Source organism: Martes martes (genome assembly GCF_963455335.1).
Source record: "Martes martes genome assembly, chromosome: 6".
NCBI lineage: Eukaryota > Metazoa > Chordata > Mammalia > Carnivora > Mustelidae > Martes > Martes martes.
The window spans coordinates 132890954-132908657 of NC_137893.1; the positions used below are offsets into that span (position 1 = coordinate 132890954).

The 17704-nt window shown below is 46.4% G+C and overlaps 1 protein-coding gene across 1 annotated transcript in view; it reads right to left on the minus strand.

The window, feature by feature from the left end:
* Nucleotides 1-17704, minus strand: part of NEDD9 (neural precursor cell expressed, developmentally down-regulated 9) — a 48423-nt gene that overhangs the window by 11097 nt on the left and 19622 nt on the right. The window contains exon 2 of the mRNA XM_080807208.1: nucleotides 17115-17561. Within this exon, the coding sequence (XP_080663334.1) occupies nucleotides 17115-17561 (447 nt within the window). The remainder of the gene's footprint in view (nucleotides 1-17114; nucleotides 17562-17704) is intronic.

Genomic DNA, 17704 nt, shown 5'->3' on the forward strand with positions numbered 1-17704 from the left:
TCAAGAAAGACGCGCTGTGTTCCTAGTGCCCTTATATGATTTTTTTTTTTTTCACTCACTATTGTCCAGGAGAGAAGTGAAGGATCTTCTCTGAGTGTATCTCATCAGCCTCTCTATTTATAGCTCTCTATTTTGGCTTTATAATAGAACCTGCACACAACACAGCTTTTGTGCGGTCTGAAAGCTTCTAAGAGTGGATTCTGCCCAAGGTTGCCGAGTTGGTAATAATGCTAATGGAGAACCAAGGCTGGTTATGCCGAAGGCCAGCTGAGTGGTTCCATCTTTAGTTTAAAGATGGGAAGGGGGTGCTGGGAGATACAGGGGGGCGGTGCCAGTATCTGAAAATAGTCCTTGGTGAGATGTAAACATATGGCAAGACCTCAGAAAGGCGGGGTCCTCGACAAAGCTCTTCCTTGCCTTTGTGGAACCTTCCCTGGCAGGGGCATTAGTGCTTCCCGGTATTTAACTTCTCACTTCCTGACAAATGTCACAAAACCTCAACTCGCTCTCTCTTTCTCATTGGGAGGATGCCTGTGGTCATCTGGTTTTTAAAAACTTTGCATTCCAAGCCAGTCATTTTCCTTGTTTATGCGTTAAAAGAAACAGATGGTGAAAACCACAGGGGGAAAAAGCCAACAAAATACAGTCTCCCCAATTCCAGCATTCCCGATGGTACCATCTAATTCACGTCGGTCCACAAACAGCATTTAAAAAGGGACCAGCATTTTGCCTCTGGTCGGACACAGCCAGGGCAGACTGCGATCCACTCTGTAACGTCTGAAGGCACGAGGAGCTGAAGTCTTCTACTTTTGGACATTTTCCTCCTCAACCCATCGCTTGGGTGACTTTCATGCCAATTGCGTGTTCTCTCCTCGGAGGAAAGTGCTGACTGTTCTGTACCTTACAGAGTATCCAGTTCTGCGGTCACAAGACCTTTTCTTCCTGCCTGACACAGTACACAAAAACCTTTCTACTGTCCCGGAATTACTGAACCTCAGCCTCCGAGGAACACCAAGGTCTAGCCAAGGGGATGTAAATTTCGGAAGCATTCTCCTGGGTGTTTGCGAGACGAGGCATCGATGGCATCGCTACACAGAGGGCATTTCAAATCTAATTTTCTCAGTGAAACAAAGTCAGGTTTTTCATTTCCTTTTTTCCTCCCTTGGTTTTTCTTTTGTGTTTTCCTTTTTTTTTTTTCTGTGTATTTATTTATAGTTACAAGGAACTCCCATATTGACCTCTTAGTTCATTAGAGTTGATGCAAATGGGGCTAGAAAGGGGGATTCCTGGGGCTCTCAGGACCAAGGGCTAAGGCAATCCCCTTCCTGAGGACCCTGGCAGAGGAAGTGCATTTTCCGGATACGGGATCTTCTGCCCCGTGAGGAATCTGACTGGTCCTCAGGTGTTAGTATACTCTTCTTGTCAACTAACTAAAGAATCTGAAGGTGGACACTTGAGAAGAGAAGAAGGCCAGACGTAGACATTTAGGAAAGAAAAAGTCCATTTAATAAATCTCCCCGGGGGTGGGGGGTGGCATCCAAAGTCCAGAGAGTGGGGTTACATTAGCGCTCTAATTATGTGCTTGTCTAAAAACAAGCAAATACACACACACACACACACACACACACGTGTGCACATGTGCATGCGCATTCCCCCATCCCCCCACTCTGATGTGTTTGATTTTCACCATTTTCGGTGTCAGAGCCTGGGCACCAAGAGCTGCTTTTAGAGATGATTTAAATACCTCCAATGTCTCATAATTTCGAGAGCCATGCATGCTGAAAATTTTAAAGAAGGGTGGCAGTGGGGGGCCAGGGGACCCCCCCCAGCAGCCAGCACGTGTGAGCCAGTGAGCTAGAAGAGAGGCCCTTGGGCCGGGCCACTCACACCTCCCCAGTCCTTGGCCCGGGCTTGAACCTGTAGCTCAGCGAGGGCCTGAGTCTTGGATGCCTTCGGGGCCCAGCAGATGAGGTGGAGGGAGAAACAAGCTGGGATTTCATGCTAGGGAGACAGAACCCACAACCTCCCGAAGGAAAGCAGCCCTTCCCCAGCTCCAGCCAGCTGCCACCCCGAGAAAAGATGCCCCGTGTTGCTAAGTCTCTCAAATTTTCAGGAGAAGCCAGAAATCTGGATTTTTTTAACGTGAAATCTGATTTCCAGAATTGGCTCAAATATTTCAAACAGTGTCCTGGCCAAACTAAACGTGTCTCTGGCCCTCAGGGGGCCCGTCTTGCCTTCATCTATGTGTTTCTGCCCTCTTCCCTCAATCCCTTGAAAGTCTCTGAGGGCAGGGCCCAGAAAGCTCTTTAGCAATTCCATTCCTTGGCAAGACTGAAGTCCACCATTTTATACCCATGCCCCGTGTGCCGCACGTCTATGCCTTCACTCACGCTGTATCTCTGTCCAAGATACTCTTCCTCCTGTCCTCAGAGTCACATTTTATTCAACTTTCAAGGCCAGGCTGAGTGTCTCTCTCCCATGGGGACTTTCCAGACAGAACACCTCTCTCCTTGGAACGCCCCAAGCACCTGATGCATCCGTCTCTACGGGAACTAATCACTTGTGGTCTGTTTCGGTGTCTCCCATTTCTTCTCTGGGCATGGCGGAGACAGAGCCCGTTTCTTCTTCATTTGTAGATACAGAGCAGGGGCCCCGCACAGTGCCTTGACTGTAGCAAGGCTTGGATGAATGCACTGACTGGATACGTTAACGAACTAAAGGAAAACTCGAGGCTCTTCTTACGCAAGACGGTGTGGAACTGGACGGGACAGGAGACAGACCTGCCCGTGTAGGACAAAGCTGGTGTCTAGGTGAGTTAGCTCTAGGATGAGTGGGACCCCCGGGAGAAGGAGCGGAACGGGCTCTTCTCAGCCACGCACGGTAAGGTTGGGCAAGTGATGATGGCAAAAAAAAGCAGAGCGAATTTTAGATAAAATCAAGAAATCAGAAACCACGGAAGCACGATCACCTGCGCGACTGGTTGGTGTGAACCACTCGGAGGCCCAGAAGGGCTGCTAGCTGGTTTCCTTTTCCCCAGGCTCGAGTCTGCGTGTGACTTGGGCATCTGCATTCTTCTTAACCACCAGCCAGAAACGTACGGGGGAGTTTTGCAAAAAGAAATCAAAACAAACTCCGCCGTTTACCTCAGTGTCAGAAGGAAAACACGACGGAAAGGAACGGGAGCTCTGACACAGGTCATAGGTCTTTAGCTCATGGAAAGGATTTGATCTGATGAGGGGAGGGACTGAGAACAGAAGCCAGACTCAGGTCAGAGCCGACTCTACCACGTGTGAGAACATGACCAAGGCATCCGTCCATTCTAAGCCTGTTTCCTCATTAGTTGAATGGAAATAATAACACTTAGAGGCTATTAGTGTATTAAATGAGATCAAGTACATCAAGAGCCTGGCATCCAGCAAACCCCTTAAGTCTTCGTTATTTCTATTATAATTGTCTACGATAATTCTATTATAATTGCTGGGTTATACAGCTTTACTTCTGGACTTAAGTTGTGGACCTGGGAATTCAGATCAATCGTCCTACTGAAGACAGCTTTTAAAGAATGAGGAAAAGATATTAACAATCGTCTTCATCACCTCAAAGCATTAAAAGATAGTAAAGAGGGGCACCTGGGTGGCTCAGTCAGTTAAGTGTCTGCCTTCAGTTCAGGTCATAATCCGAGGGTCCTGGAATCAAGTCCTGCATCAGGCTCCCTGCTCAGTGGGGAGTCTGTCTCTGCCTCCCCCCTCTGTCCCCCTCTCCAAGCTCATGCTTTGTTCTCTTGCTCTATCTCAAATAAATAAATAAAAATCTTAAAAAAAAAAAAAAAAAAGAAAAGAAAGAATGATCAGGTCTGACTTTAGGAGCAGAGAAGGAATTCACAGAGGTAAGCCCACTTGCTTTTTTCCGGGGGTGGGGGGCACTGACTGATATGAGAGAGGTGTGTCTAAGAGGCCATACTGTGTCTTTTTGCCATGTCTTTGGGTGTGGGGGAATATTGGACCCTAGGGCTCCCCAAGGTTGGGACCCCACTTTGGGTTGGATGTAAAAGTGAGAAGGTGCTAGAAGGGAAGCCACCCGTGCACAGGCTGAAGCCAGGTTTTCGCTCATCAGGGTTGGTAAGAACATCTCAAAGCCCGAAATCAGATTTATGTGTGGCCGGGAGGCTGGCAGAAGGGAATAAAATCCTCTCTGGAAGTAGACAACATCTTTATGGGCCCTCAATTATTTCTTACAAATATTTGCAAATCCAGTGTCCATTCTACAAAGATACCCAGAAATATAGGAGACAAGACAGCAGAAAAGGGTAACAGCCAATTTTTGCTTTCTTCCCAATATGAGGAGGACGTGGTCTGTGTCTTAGTGACCACAGATCTCGAGGCTGTTGGCTTTCAGAGTGTTTCGTGATTAAACCATGGGAGCCAACTAAATTTAATCACTTAGATATGAGTTGAATCGAAAGAAATGAATCTTTACAAATGCATAGTGTTCCCAGTGAGGTCTGTGAGGCGATGGGAATTTCACATCAAATCAGCCAGTGACAAGAGACTTTGGTTTTCCACGGCCATCAGGAGATCTACTTGGGTTACTGTTTTACTCTGGTCTTCTCAGTATTGCCATTGTCACAGCGATCATCCTAACCGCCCAAGACACTCCAGCGGAAAACCCCAAGAGATAAACATGCTTTATGAGGCATAGAAATAAAGCTGTTTATCCAAGAGAAAGATGGCAAAGTCCCAAACCCAGGACCCTTGACTGGGTTTCTCCTCAGACAAGGCCTTTTCAGTGGGAGATCACAAGCTGGGTTTGTCAAGAGGACCTCACTAAGAAGCGGGGCACATACCCAGCTGGGAGTCTAGCAGCAAAGTACTTTCAAGAGGACTCCTGCTCACGTGATATCTCTGGGGCCAAGGTCAGGGTGGAGCTCGCTGGGGGGTGCCTGGGAGTGGAGCCTCACTGCTGTGAAGGCCCTGAGGTTAGGAAGACCTTAGCCTCTCGGCTGCATGCCTCCTGTTCAGTGACATGCTGTGGAAACGGGAGGGGAGCAGCCTGTGCCTGGGCAGACCCTCCCCGCCCCCGAGAGTCCCAGGAAAGCCGACTAATAGGGTCTCCGCCATGTTCTGCCCTCCTTCTTTCTGACGCCAGCCCTACCACTCACTTCTTGTCTCTTTCCTCCAACACCCACCCCTGTTTTCGTTCCTTCCCTCCTCCCGTGCTACCAGCAACCGTAAAGAAGAACAAAAACAGTAAAAAGGAAGAGGAAAAATCCTACTGTTTGACAGAAAGAACTGGGTGGAACGGATAAGAGGCCGAGATGGGACGGGGAGCCGGGAGCACAGGTTCTAGGGTATTCTCATCATTATTATGGGCCATACTTCTACATTTGATAGATGCCTGCTTCAACGATTACAAAAATCACAGAAACAGAATCTTGTATAATTTTAACAGAATTTAACAAGAAATCCCACTTGGGAGGGTACAGAGGGGTCTTTGTAACCGCCTGGGTTTCCATGTCCCATGATTTAATTCTCTGGGTCTACGTCTCTCCATCCCGAAGCAACATCAGAAGTGGCCAGAACGACACAATCGTGTCTTCTTGATATCCAGATAATGCCTCCATAACTGACCCCCCGAGTTTACCCATCAATCTTGCAGAGCAGGAACGTGGGCACCCGGCTCCTGGCATCGTGCCCCACGGCCTCGTCAAGGCCTAGGCAACCCAGGTGGTGCTCAGGAAGTATAATGAGTCATTTATGAGAAGTTAAAAAGTGCCACCGTACCGTAATAACTACAGTCCAGATTTATAACTCTGCCATTAACAGTACCTAAGATTGTCTGAATTCAGAAGTAGGCCTCACCGACCAGCAGTCGGCCATCTGCATTTTTCTTGGCATCGGCGGAAAGTAAAATCAGATCGCTTCCTGTCTATCTCTAATCTCCCTAACCCCCCAGTTTAATTTATACTATCTCTGGATTTCATGCATTAACAGGAGAATTTAGATTTCAAAAACTGCCCGCTGGAAAGAACTCATTTCATATAAATGCCCTTAAAAAGCATTCAGAGAGCCACCATGGTGTTTATTAGATCTTATAATAACCTCTTTGTCTTAAAGCCTATGAACTGTGTGACCCTTTCCCTTTAAAGAAAAACCCTTAGGAAGAGAAACATCACTATTATCACTGCCTGCCCGTTAGAACTGGGATCCAGCTTTCAGAAACAGCGAAGTTACAGAGGTTCGTCTGTTTAAGATCGAAGATTGCTAGTTTCTTTTCTATGACCAGAGGAAAAGCCACATGTTGCCTCCACTGGGTTTATTAATTCTCTATAAATGCTCTCTGCCCAGCTTGGGTGTAGCAGTGAGCTCATTTACTGTGCGCGTAGCAACAATATAATGAAAACCGAGTCTGGCCCGGAAAATACACCCTCGTGGGCCAAGTGCGTGGCTTACCGTTCCTAACGCTTCTCTTGAGCTCATCGTGGTCTCTCCCCCTCTGTTCTTGGGCGGTGATTTACTTTCCTTCAAAGACATTTCGCTGTCTGATTTTTAGGCTAGAACTCAGCCTTTCGCTCGCCCCATCGAAATCATGGTCAGCCTCTCTCTCTCTCTCTCTCTCTTTTTTTTTTCCTCCAAATGAGGAAAAAGTCACAACCGAAGGCTCCGAAGTGGAACAGGGCTCTTGGGTCACTTTCATTAGACACAGCATTCGGGAGGCAAACCACTCCATGGAAACAGTGCCCCGATTGTCCAGCCTCCAGCACGCCTCCCCTACTGCTTTCAGGAAGCTCTTTGTGCAGCAAGTGCTAAAGCAATATTTAGTTATGGAGTGACCGAGCGTCAAAGAGCAGCTCGAAGCGTTTAATGTGGAAGAGCACGGCGGGGAATGACGTCTGGGCTCCTGCCACGGTTGAGGTCGTTCTCTGCACAAAGCTGAATGGGACCCGTGGTGACAGAGCTGGGTCCAGCGAAGTCATTTTTTTTTTTTTTTTTTTTTTTTAAAATCCCATGGACCGAGATGTTCTTGGAGAACTATAAAAGGCACCAGCGTTTGGGCTCTTTGGATGCCCAAATAAATTCAACAGGACACTAAGCACGAGGTCTGGATTTTGGAATGGAGTTTGGATGCCCATAGACCAGCCGAAAGGGGCTGTGATTGTGGAAAGGGGGGGAAGGCACGAGCATTTCTGGACCCAAATGCTGGGAGCTCTGGGTTCCTCCTGACCAGGAGACCCCGCAGGGTTTCCCTGGGAGACAGGACGCAGTGGCTGAGATGACAGACCCATCACGTGGCAGAACGTGGTGCTGCGGGCACGGCTGTTGCTTCCAGAGACACCTGACCCAACAAGGGTTTCTGCCATATCCGAGAGGATTAAACAGAGGACAATGGACAGAAAAATAACAAGTTCTAGGAGGAAACGTTTTCGTAGCTTTTGGTACCAAAGCAGGGAAGATAGTTCTCTTGAAGAAGCTGCTCCTCTGTGGGACGTGTTCTCAGGTACAGGGATGGGGCTGCGAGCTGGCTCAGCATCTCTCCCCACCCCCACCCCTCCCCCCTCGTTCCTCCCGCTCCTTGCCTTCTATCGCCACCGCTCCATCTGCTGGAGGCGACTGCGGTTTCCAGATGGGAAGGCGGACCGCATCCTACAGGAGGAGTACGAAGATTGGCCAAAACTTACGGGGTCAAGTTGAAATTTAGATCAATGCCTGAGTGTCTTTTTTTTTTTTTTTTTTTTTTTTTTAAGAATCTTGAGATCAAGCAGTTTTACTAAACTTTTCAAGTGACTCTGGGAAAGAATCAGAAAAGGATATCTGGATCATAAAATTTTAGCAAAGACCATTAGAGATAATTCAACCCTGCTCCCCATTTCACAGTTGAGGGAACTGGAGTTCAGAGAGGTTAATCAGCTGGTTAATGGCAGAGAAGTAAGTAAGAACCTGGTTTGCTGGGTCCCGAGGTCCACCCCTACCTACTTTTGTCAATGTCCCGTTGCTTACATTAGCAAGACAGATTAGAAGTTTACTACTTTTCTGGTTTCACAGAGAAACTCACTTCCTTGTTTGGGAAGCAAAACTTGAAATCTGGGTATCTTAAATTTAGGGGGTGCCCCTTTCCCTGGCAAGCCCATTCTGGGAGATTTAACTAGACAGCAATCTCTCCTCATCCATGGTGGGGGTATGTTCCAAGACCCTCAGGGGATGCCTGAAACTGTGATTAGTACAGAACCCTATATATACTACGTGTTTTCCCTTTACACATACATACCTATGGTAAAGTTTGATTTATCAATTCAACACAGTCAGAGATTAACAACAGTAATAAAATAGAGCAATTATAATGATACACTGTATGTGAACATGGTCTCTCAAAATATCTTGCTGTACTGTATGCACCCTTCTTGTGATGACATGAGATGATAAAATGCCTACGTGATGAAGGGAAGTGAGTGAGTGACACAGACATTGACCGTATGTCAGAAGAAGGATCATTTGCTTCCAGACCCTGATTGACCGTAGGTAACTGAAATCATGAGAACACAACTGTGGATAAGGGGAGGCTACGGTGTCTGGTTAAATGAACTTATCCATCTGGACCAAGTGGAAGTCATTTGAAAAGATGGTGCTTGCCATGGTAGAGAAAGCCAACACAGCGAGGTCTTCACATCACCTTAATCATCTGCTTGGGAACTTCCGGATCAGCCTGCCATGAAACAGACCACTGCTGCTGGGTGGCGGGCATTTCCACCTTCCTCAACCCCCACTCCCTCAGCATAGGGGCTGCTCTCCAGCTTGGATGGGAGCCTTCTGAAGTGACTTTAATTCTTCCTGGCCAAGACGACGCTGTTTAGCACCCAGGATTGTGATGAGCTGGAATTGCTCATGAAACGTCCTAAACAAGCCCTCTTATTTTAGGACTTGGCAACATCAACCATTAGCCTGGATGTAAAAATCATTAGCTTCAGAGTCAGAAAGACTTGAGTTCAAATATCAAGGCCGCCTCTTCCCAGAGGTATGTCCTTCAGCAAGTGAACTCACCTCTCACACCTCGGATCCCTCCCCTGTAAAGAGAGGGGGGTGTAAGGAACACCCCCTGTTCCTTATGAAGCTGTTGAGAAGATCAGATGAGATTATGGATACAAGGTCCCTAACATGGAGCTAGGACCCCAGAGCACTTTCGGGTTACCCCCGCTTTCGTCCTAAAACTATCGTGAAAAATGAGTAACTTCATAGCTTGCGAAGGGCTACACAGACAATTGGTGGTAAATTGGAAAATAAATGACTGGTATGATAAACCACTGGTTTAAGCATACCCCGCTTGAAGAAAACCCAAGAAAAACTACTCAAACAAATCAGAGGTGATTATGGCATGGCTGAAGATTCCTTGCTTCAAAAATCAACCTACTCGGGAGTCGCTTTAACGAGTCCCTTGGTACTCGTCACATGTTACCAGAGTTACACAGAACTTGGAGAGAAGACACACTGACTTAAGTGAGTCACACCATGATTCCTTAGCAGGAGCAGCATACCTTTCTAGAAGTCCACCTGGACAACCGGGTACGGCACTATTCAGAACCAAGCCCACTCCTGATAGGATCTCGCTCTGCATTTTCCACAACGTACTCAAACAAGCCTGCTTTTAAAGGCACATTATGTTTCACCAATATGAAGGCTGAGTTTTGTCATCAAATCAAATAAATAGATGTTTTCTTTTTTCTCCCTCCCTCATTCGGCATTATCCACTCAGCCAGCTATCACACCACACAAAACATCCGACCCAATCGCCCTGATAAGGGCAGTCACTCAGCATGAAATCATTGAAGAAGGAAGGACGATTACTTCGGTTTGCTCTGGTGTGGGTTGACAAGAAGTTACTGATGCACTCTCAGAAATACGCACTATCTGTGAGCTTTATGACAAACCGCGACCGAGTGAGGCGGCCTTGGCATTGACCAAACAAAAAAGAGCTTTGTACATTTTTAGGGAGGTGTTCCCGTTTGCTCATTCCCCTGGCGTGGGTGGCTCCGCTGGGAGGACAGACTTCTCATTTTCAAAGTGAGCTCATAAAGTCCTGCCCCTAAGTGCTCAAGGACCTCCAGTTCCGTGTAAGCTGGAGAATGCATCTTGACTCTTGAGGGTGAGGAATTTAAATGAACGTTCACTTCTCCACACAGCCCCAAAAGCCATGTATTGAGGGGGAAAATAATTTAAATTCAGATTATCTTTATGGAGAGACGCACGATTCTGAAACATAGTCCTACTTTATGGAGTTTATAAGTGAAGAAACCAGACGTCCTCTGTGCCCTGTCCAACTCTGATTCTCCCTGTTATTTTCAAGGGGTCTGTGTGTGTGCATAGGAAGGGAACAAAGGAAAGTGAGGTGTAGTCAGAGTTTATCTTCTCGGGGAGCTTTCATTTCCTCTAAATCTATTTTTACTTGTTGGTAGACAAATCATACTGTGAATATATAACAGTTAGCTGGCTGGTAACTGAGTGTTGCTCCGGACAACCAGATTTCACAATCCTTCAAATCCCAACAAGGGAAGTCCTCTGTTCTCTAACCCATGACTTTGGGTGAGGGGGTGTGTGCGCGTGTGTGCGTGTCTGTCCATATGTGTGTAATTCGTGATGACTCAGTGTCTAAGAAGGTACAGATATTATAGCAAATCTATTTCTGGTTCTTATGTTACCTTTCAGGAATGGGCTTGGAAGACCTGGTGAAACTCTTTTAATCATTTCCTCCTAACATTTGGCTGTGTCCCAATTTGGAAGGTAGGACATGGTCTTTCAAGATGATGTCATGGGGTCTAGATAAATGTAGAGCTTTCTGAGTGCCACCCCAGCCTACCCCATCATACCCATCTAATGGCCACTGCAGTTTTAATGAACCCATGAGCTTCCCTTGAGATTAAGTGAAGAGGGTAACATATTTTGGGGGAGAAAATGGAGGAGGAGAGAAAATGGCTGGGTTGCAGATGGGAAGGCTTAACAGAGGAGATGAACACTGACATGGGCTTTAAAGTATGGTAAGGGTTTACAGATAGAATGGAGAAGAAAGGGTGCCTGGGTGGCTCAGTGGGTTAAATCCTCTGCCTTCAGCTTGGGTCATGATCTCAGGGTCCTGGGATCGAGCCCCGCATCAGGCTCTCTGCTCAGCAGGGAACCTGCTTCCCTCTCTTTCTCTCTCTGCCTGCCTCTCTGCCTACTTGTGATCTCTGTCTGTCAAATAAATAAAATCTAAAAAAAAAAAAAAAAAGAATGGGGAAGAAAAGTCATTCTAGGTAAATCACAGAATATGCAGAGGAAGCTCTGCTCTCCAGTAAAAATAGTGTCGTTCTCCTCTCTCTGTGACCACGGAAGAGTCAGCTAATCTTGTGACTATTGGGAAAAATGCATAAAAGGTAGGCTCTTGGGTACCTGGGTGGCACATTCGGTTAAGCGTCGGACTCGATTTCAGCTCAGGTCATGATCTCCGGGTTGTGAGACTGAGCCCCACAGGGGGCTCCGCACTCAGTGGGGGAGTTTGCTTGAGATTCTCTCTCCCTCTCCCTCTGCCCTGCCCCCCCCACCCCATGCTCATGTGCACTCTCTCTCAAATAAATAAATAGATCTTTAAAAAAATAAATAATAAAAGGTAGGTTCTCAGACACGCTGAACTTTACATCAGTCATGCTTTGAATGCTCACTTGTTGTGTAGAGATAGTTATGATTATAGAAAAGAGATGGTGGCATTCCCCAACTCCCTTCTTCTTCTTCCTTTTTTTTTCTTTTAAAGATTTTATTTATTTATTTGACACACAGAGGCGGGGGGAAGCAGGCTCCCCACAGAGCAGAGAGCCTGATGCAGGCCTCGATCCCAGGACTCTAGGATCATGACCTGAGCCGAAGGCAGAGGCTTAACCCACGGAGCCACCCAGGTGCTCCCCCAACTCCCTTCTTAGGGGGATAACTACGGAGTAGAATCTGACAGACATCAAGAGATGGAAATGAGCTGGATGATAAGATTTGAACCATGTGTGATGATTGACGGGTGATAAGATCAGAACCACTTTTCAGTTTACTCAAAGGTCAACGCAAATCAGATGCTTCATTTCTTGCTGCTGCCTCGTTCATTCGTTCAGTGGCTGTGATCCGTGTTCGTTGGCTGTCATCCATGTGCTGCCACTTTGCTGTGTGTGGCCTACAGTGGGAAATGCCACACATGGAAATGCCACGTGTAAAGGACAGCCCCAGTTCCTGCCTGCCCTAATGGAGGTTATCACTTCACTCAAAACTGATCGTCAGAAGGATGCAAAACAAACTCAGTTCCATCAGTAGGAATAAAAGTGACGTGTCCAAAAAATAATCAGAGAAACACGTATCATTCTCCATGCGGATCAAGGCACAGAACGGATGAACTCAGGTGCCAGTTTTTACTGACCGCTGAAGTAGAAAAATGAGGCTCTTTCAGACCTTTGAGGCCCTTCAGCTTTTGGACCCTTGGGAGCTCCACTCTTAGCCACAGCCCCTTAGTAAGTAGAATTTTTGCTTTTAAAGAATCGAGATCGTTAAAACATAGACATAATTTAGCTTTTCAAATGATTGGACTGCGAGTAACTCAGTTAATTTAAAATTGCCTGTGAGTTCTTGGCAATCCCAGGGCATATTTAGAAATCCTTGCAAAGGAAGAAGAATCTAACCTACAAATTGTTTTCAAGTGTAATAAAATAGCTCTGAGCTCTAAATGTAGCAATTAATGAGGCAGACATGATAGTTGTTTCCTACACATTTATCTAAATGTTTATTAATTACATTTTTCAGTTTTTGTGTTTCCTACTTTGGAGTCAAAAATTTTTTGGGGGGGGAGGGGGGCTCTCAAACATCCCTGGGCATTCTGTCCCGTAATGCCTAATGGATAAAACAGCACTGCATCCAGAACCCACAGGGCAAAAGACCAGTGAAATTGACCAGTGAAGTTAAGAAAGGTGTCAGTTCTTTTCCACTCTGTGCAAAGTTCCTACAGAACTAAAGAGAGAGAGAGAGCCACGCACTCCAAGGAACAGCCCCTGTGTTAGCAGTAAAATATTTGCATATCTGATGCACAGTCAGAAACACAAACAGGGCTGAGGCCCTTCAAAACAAACTCTGAGAAAGGAAGGACAAACAAGGGAGAGGAGACGAACTAAGCCACACCCCCACCAAAGGGTGTCCCTCCCCCCCCCTCCCCCCCCCCCCCCCCCCCCCGCGTGGTAAAGCCCTGGGCTAGGTCCTTCCTGCATGTCGTTCCACTGAATTCTCACAAGAACTCTGTGAGGTGGTTGGGATTGTTCCCATTTTACAGATGGGGAAATCAAAGCCTAGGGAAGTCGAGGAACTTGCCAAGGGATTGACAGCTATGAAGGAAGAGAGCCAGGGGCCAGCCTAACCCCAGAGCCCATGCTCTTTGCACAATACTCACGCTGTCTTGTTTCATAAAAGGGTGGGGATGACATGATTCTCTTTCTTTTTCTAACAGCTGATATAATGAGTGATGCATGGCACTTAGTGGGATTGGGACGAGGACAGGTGTCTTAGGTGGTAGAAGCTGCACTTTCCCAAAGAGCAAAGTCAAAGTGATAGAAGGCAGACATTTTTTTTTTCCTCCTATATGATTCATTCATGGAAAAAACTGTGGCAGATAAAACTCCCGAAGCCCACAGCCCGTAGCTACATCAAGGGAATCTTTAACTATGGAAAGTCCCGGATCACAATCAGATTGGAACATATCCAAATCCCCATCATGGTCACTTCACAATAGGTTCTCAGAATGCAGTCCTGGGTCACCCCCCCCCCCCCCGGAACTAGCCAATGAGCTCACTCCAGGGCAGATTCCCAGGCCCCAGGATTAGAATTTCGGGTGGGAAAGGCCTGGAGATCTGCATTTCAGCTCACCTTCCCTACCTCTCCAAATGACTCTTATGTCTCTAAAAATTTTAAACTACACTTTCATGCTTTAGGACAAGATCCACCGCCTCTTACTTTTCTTCTTCAATAGCTTGTAAGGACTACAGCTTAACCTTCCAGAAATGTCTAGTCCTGGGCTTACCACCATTTTATAGAAAGGAAAGTAAGCAGAAAAATGGGTACAGCGCTATTCACTAAGTCAGCTACAGTAAGAACTGAAAAAAAAAAAAAAAAAAAAGCCTGAAGACAAAACAAAAACAAAAACAAAAACCCATAAAGCCTGCCCGATTACTGCTGTACTGAGATGAACTCTTCGGGCCTTGGCTTAAGTCATTAGTGTGATTCTCACCCACTGAGAAGTTCCCTTCACAGAGGAAGATGTTGATAGAAGTTTTTTTTTTTTTTTTAAAGATTTTATTTATTTATTTGACACACAGAGATTACAAGTAGGCGGAGAGGCAGGCAGAGAGAGGAGGAAGCAGACTCCCCTTGGAGCAGAGAGCCCGATGTGGAGCTCAATCCCAGGACCCTGGGATCATGACCTGAGCCAAAGGCAGAAGCTTTAAACCACTGAGCCACCCAGGCGCCCGTTGATAGAAGTTTTTTAAACAACTGTTATCTAGAAGGTTAACATGACTTCTTAGCGGCCAAGCCATCTCCACTAAGAAGGAGGGAGGAAGGAAGAAGGAAAGACAGACAGAAGGTGAAAGTGAAAGAAATGGGGAGGGAGAAAGCACAACAATGAGAGCAAGCAGGAGAGGGAGGGAGGGGGAGAGAGAAGAGAGGGAGAGGAAAGGAAGGAAGAGGTTTTTCCTCCTCATACCCATGGGGGTTTGAGCCAGTGGCCCAGCAGACATGATGGAGGGGGTCAGCCTAGGGGACCAGAGGCACTCAGATGACTTTCAAGGTGAGGTCTGGATATCCTGCAGAACACTTGGTGTTGAGCCCGGAGGAGCCAGGACCATTCTGTCCTGCCCTTCCCATCCTTGCCACCAAGTTACCACCTCGGACCCCCCTGGCTCAAAGCTTAGCACTGCGGGCATTATCTACTTCTCAGTTCTGGTAAAGTGTCCCCCCTGTAAAGGCTGGCAGAGGTCTAGTTCGGAAGGGCTTCCTCCAATAGGAATCACCTACCTTTGGGTAAACATAAAATGTTTCACTGATTTTAGAATTAGACAAACAAACAAAACATTGAGTTCAAGCGCACACTCCAACCTCCATCTAAGGGAAGGTGTGGTCCAAGTCTGACCTCTTGAAAAGGACCAAGGGTCAAGGAGCGAATCTGCCATACAGTGACAGCGCATAAAATGGGAAGAAGTCCGAAGTACTTTTCAGACTTGGAACTAAAAAGGTTGAGTCTAAAAAGGAAAACATGTCACCTTGTGCCAAAATAAACTGTGATGAAAGTTTAGAGCCCACCACCTTTCAGCCAAGCATTTCCTGTTCTGGTCTCCCTCGTCTGCCTCACACGAGCTCCGAGGAGGGAGAGCTATTTTTAAGGTGCAAACAACCAGGACTAAGAATGAGAGAAGTTATTTATTTATAGTTACACCTTTCAACTGTTCTTTTTTTTTCCTCTGGAGACAGAGGCTTGGTTTGGCTTTCCCTTTGAATCTGAAGTCCCTGGGGTAAGAAGGACTCTGAAAGGTCATGACGGAGTCACTTTGCCACCAGACAGTGATCATCATCCTGGGCAAAACAAGTCACCACTTCTTGAGGAATTCCTCCTCGCATGCATGCGCCTGGCTTATGCAACACAGGCGCTCTTGAGCAATGGTTGGTCATATGTACCTTTTGTATAAAAGGTGATTTGAAAATACATTCCTGGTTTTGTTATTTTAAGGAATCCAACAGTGATTCTCTCCCTCCCATTTTTTGTCCAACAGAGAATTCCATTATCATGAGAACAGATATTCCGTAATTGACGTGAGTGTGTAAATTCAGCCTTTGTATCAGATTTTCTCGAGGCAGGACACAGGCATATGTGGTGTTCTTGGAGCCAGCAAGCTCCTTCTTGTATCTAACTGTGTCTTCCCTTATTTCTCATTCCATTAAATCAGTCCATTCTTGATACCAAACCTCAAAGGACTTGTTGCAGACCCTTGGAATTTGCCAGTCAATGAAAGAGAAAAGCCCTCCCTCGTAGTGCTTACGTCAACCTGATCTTGGTGTTGGCCAACATTGACTAACATTATTTTCTTTCCAGGTGTTTCCACCTGACATTACAGTGTTTGCCTATCTCCCCACTACAATGTAAGCATCACGAAGGCTTTGCTCACTCCTTGGTTCATCGCTGTATCACAAGCATCAAAAATATACTAAATGAAGGGTGCCTGCCTGGCTGGCTCAGCTGGTTGGTCGAGCAGGTGACTCTTGATCCTGGGGTTGTGAGTTCGAGCCCCAGGTTGGGTGTAGAGATTACTTAAAAAAAAAAAAATCTTAAAAAAATACATATACTAAATGCTTAAAATGAATTTGATGAACAAATTTCTATTTATGTCAAATTGTTGAGACATCTGGAATTATACAGAGTGCTGAAGAGGTCCTCCTCGCCCCCCCCCTTTCTTTTTAACATAATGGTTTCCTAAATATTTTAGCTGTACTGTTTTCATCCACTGGAATTACTTGAAGGACAAGAGGATGGCTCTTTTCTAAATTCACTAGTGTCCCTGTGTTTTAATTGGACAACCTTGAAACCAACAACTTTACAGAAAAGTTGGTTGCCATGACCCACTTCCAGCTTCTTTGCTCCATTTACTTCTGGTGGGTTCTTTGTGCAGCCAGGTCAATGGGGTCATGATTCAGCTTTTAGCGAAAGAAGAGTCCTTTCTGCATCATTGTACTTGTGCGAAATTTGGTGCCTTGTACCACTCAAGGAGGAAACAGAAAAGACTGGAAACTGAGTATAGAACCTAGGCCGAAAAGCAGATCTACCAGAAAGAAACAACTTAATGGTCCAGTATGATCTGGAATGACACAAGAACTTATAATGACATGGGAACAAAGTTTTGCTGACCAATGAATGGAAAAATGATGCAAAACCAATGCCCAAGTCCAGGTATTTGGGTATACTTACTCTTTGGAAGATATATTTCCTTCTTGAGAGTTTCAAGCTTTTGTTCTGGGAACATTTCTACCACTCTGAGTGCAATGGAAACAAGTAAGCAGAAACACAAATCCAGTCGGCCGCTCACTCACCTTTTTGCTTAAGTGGGGCCCATTGGCTCCCCCAATGCTTCTCTGCACTGACGGTGGTACTTGATACACATCCTGTTCCTGGGTACCGTGGCTCGTGGGGACCTGGTAAATTCCCTGATGTTGGTAGGAAGGCGGCACTTGGTAGATGGTGTCTCGAGGAGCACCGTGTGGGTTTGGCACTTGATAGAGCTTCTGTTGGCCAAAGGTCTGGTGCATTAGTCCAGAAGCAGGCTGGTCCTGACTGGAGGGGGTCTCCTGAATGGGGCCAATCAGAAGCTTCACCCGATTGCCGGGGACAATGCCTTGTCGACCATGTAAGGAGCAGAGCCACCATCCTTCCAGTCCTCCTGTGTTCTGCTCTATGACAGTCAGGATGTCCCCCTTGCGGAAGGCCAGCTCCTCAGCACACTCGGGGACATTGTCGTATAAGGCCCTTGCCATAAGATTCTAGGAAGAAGAGAACAGAGGGACATCATGTTAGAATGCTAGCTCAGGCCTTTAACCACCGAGAGCCCTTGCTCTTATGGAGAGGCAGGATTCCTGGAAGGGAGCGAAAAACAAATGGAACAATAGCCTGTAAAGAGAAAAAC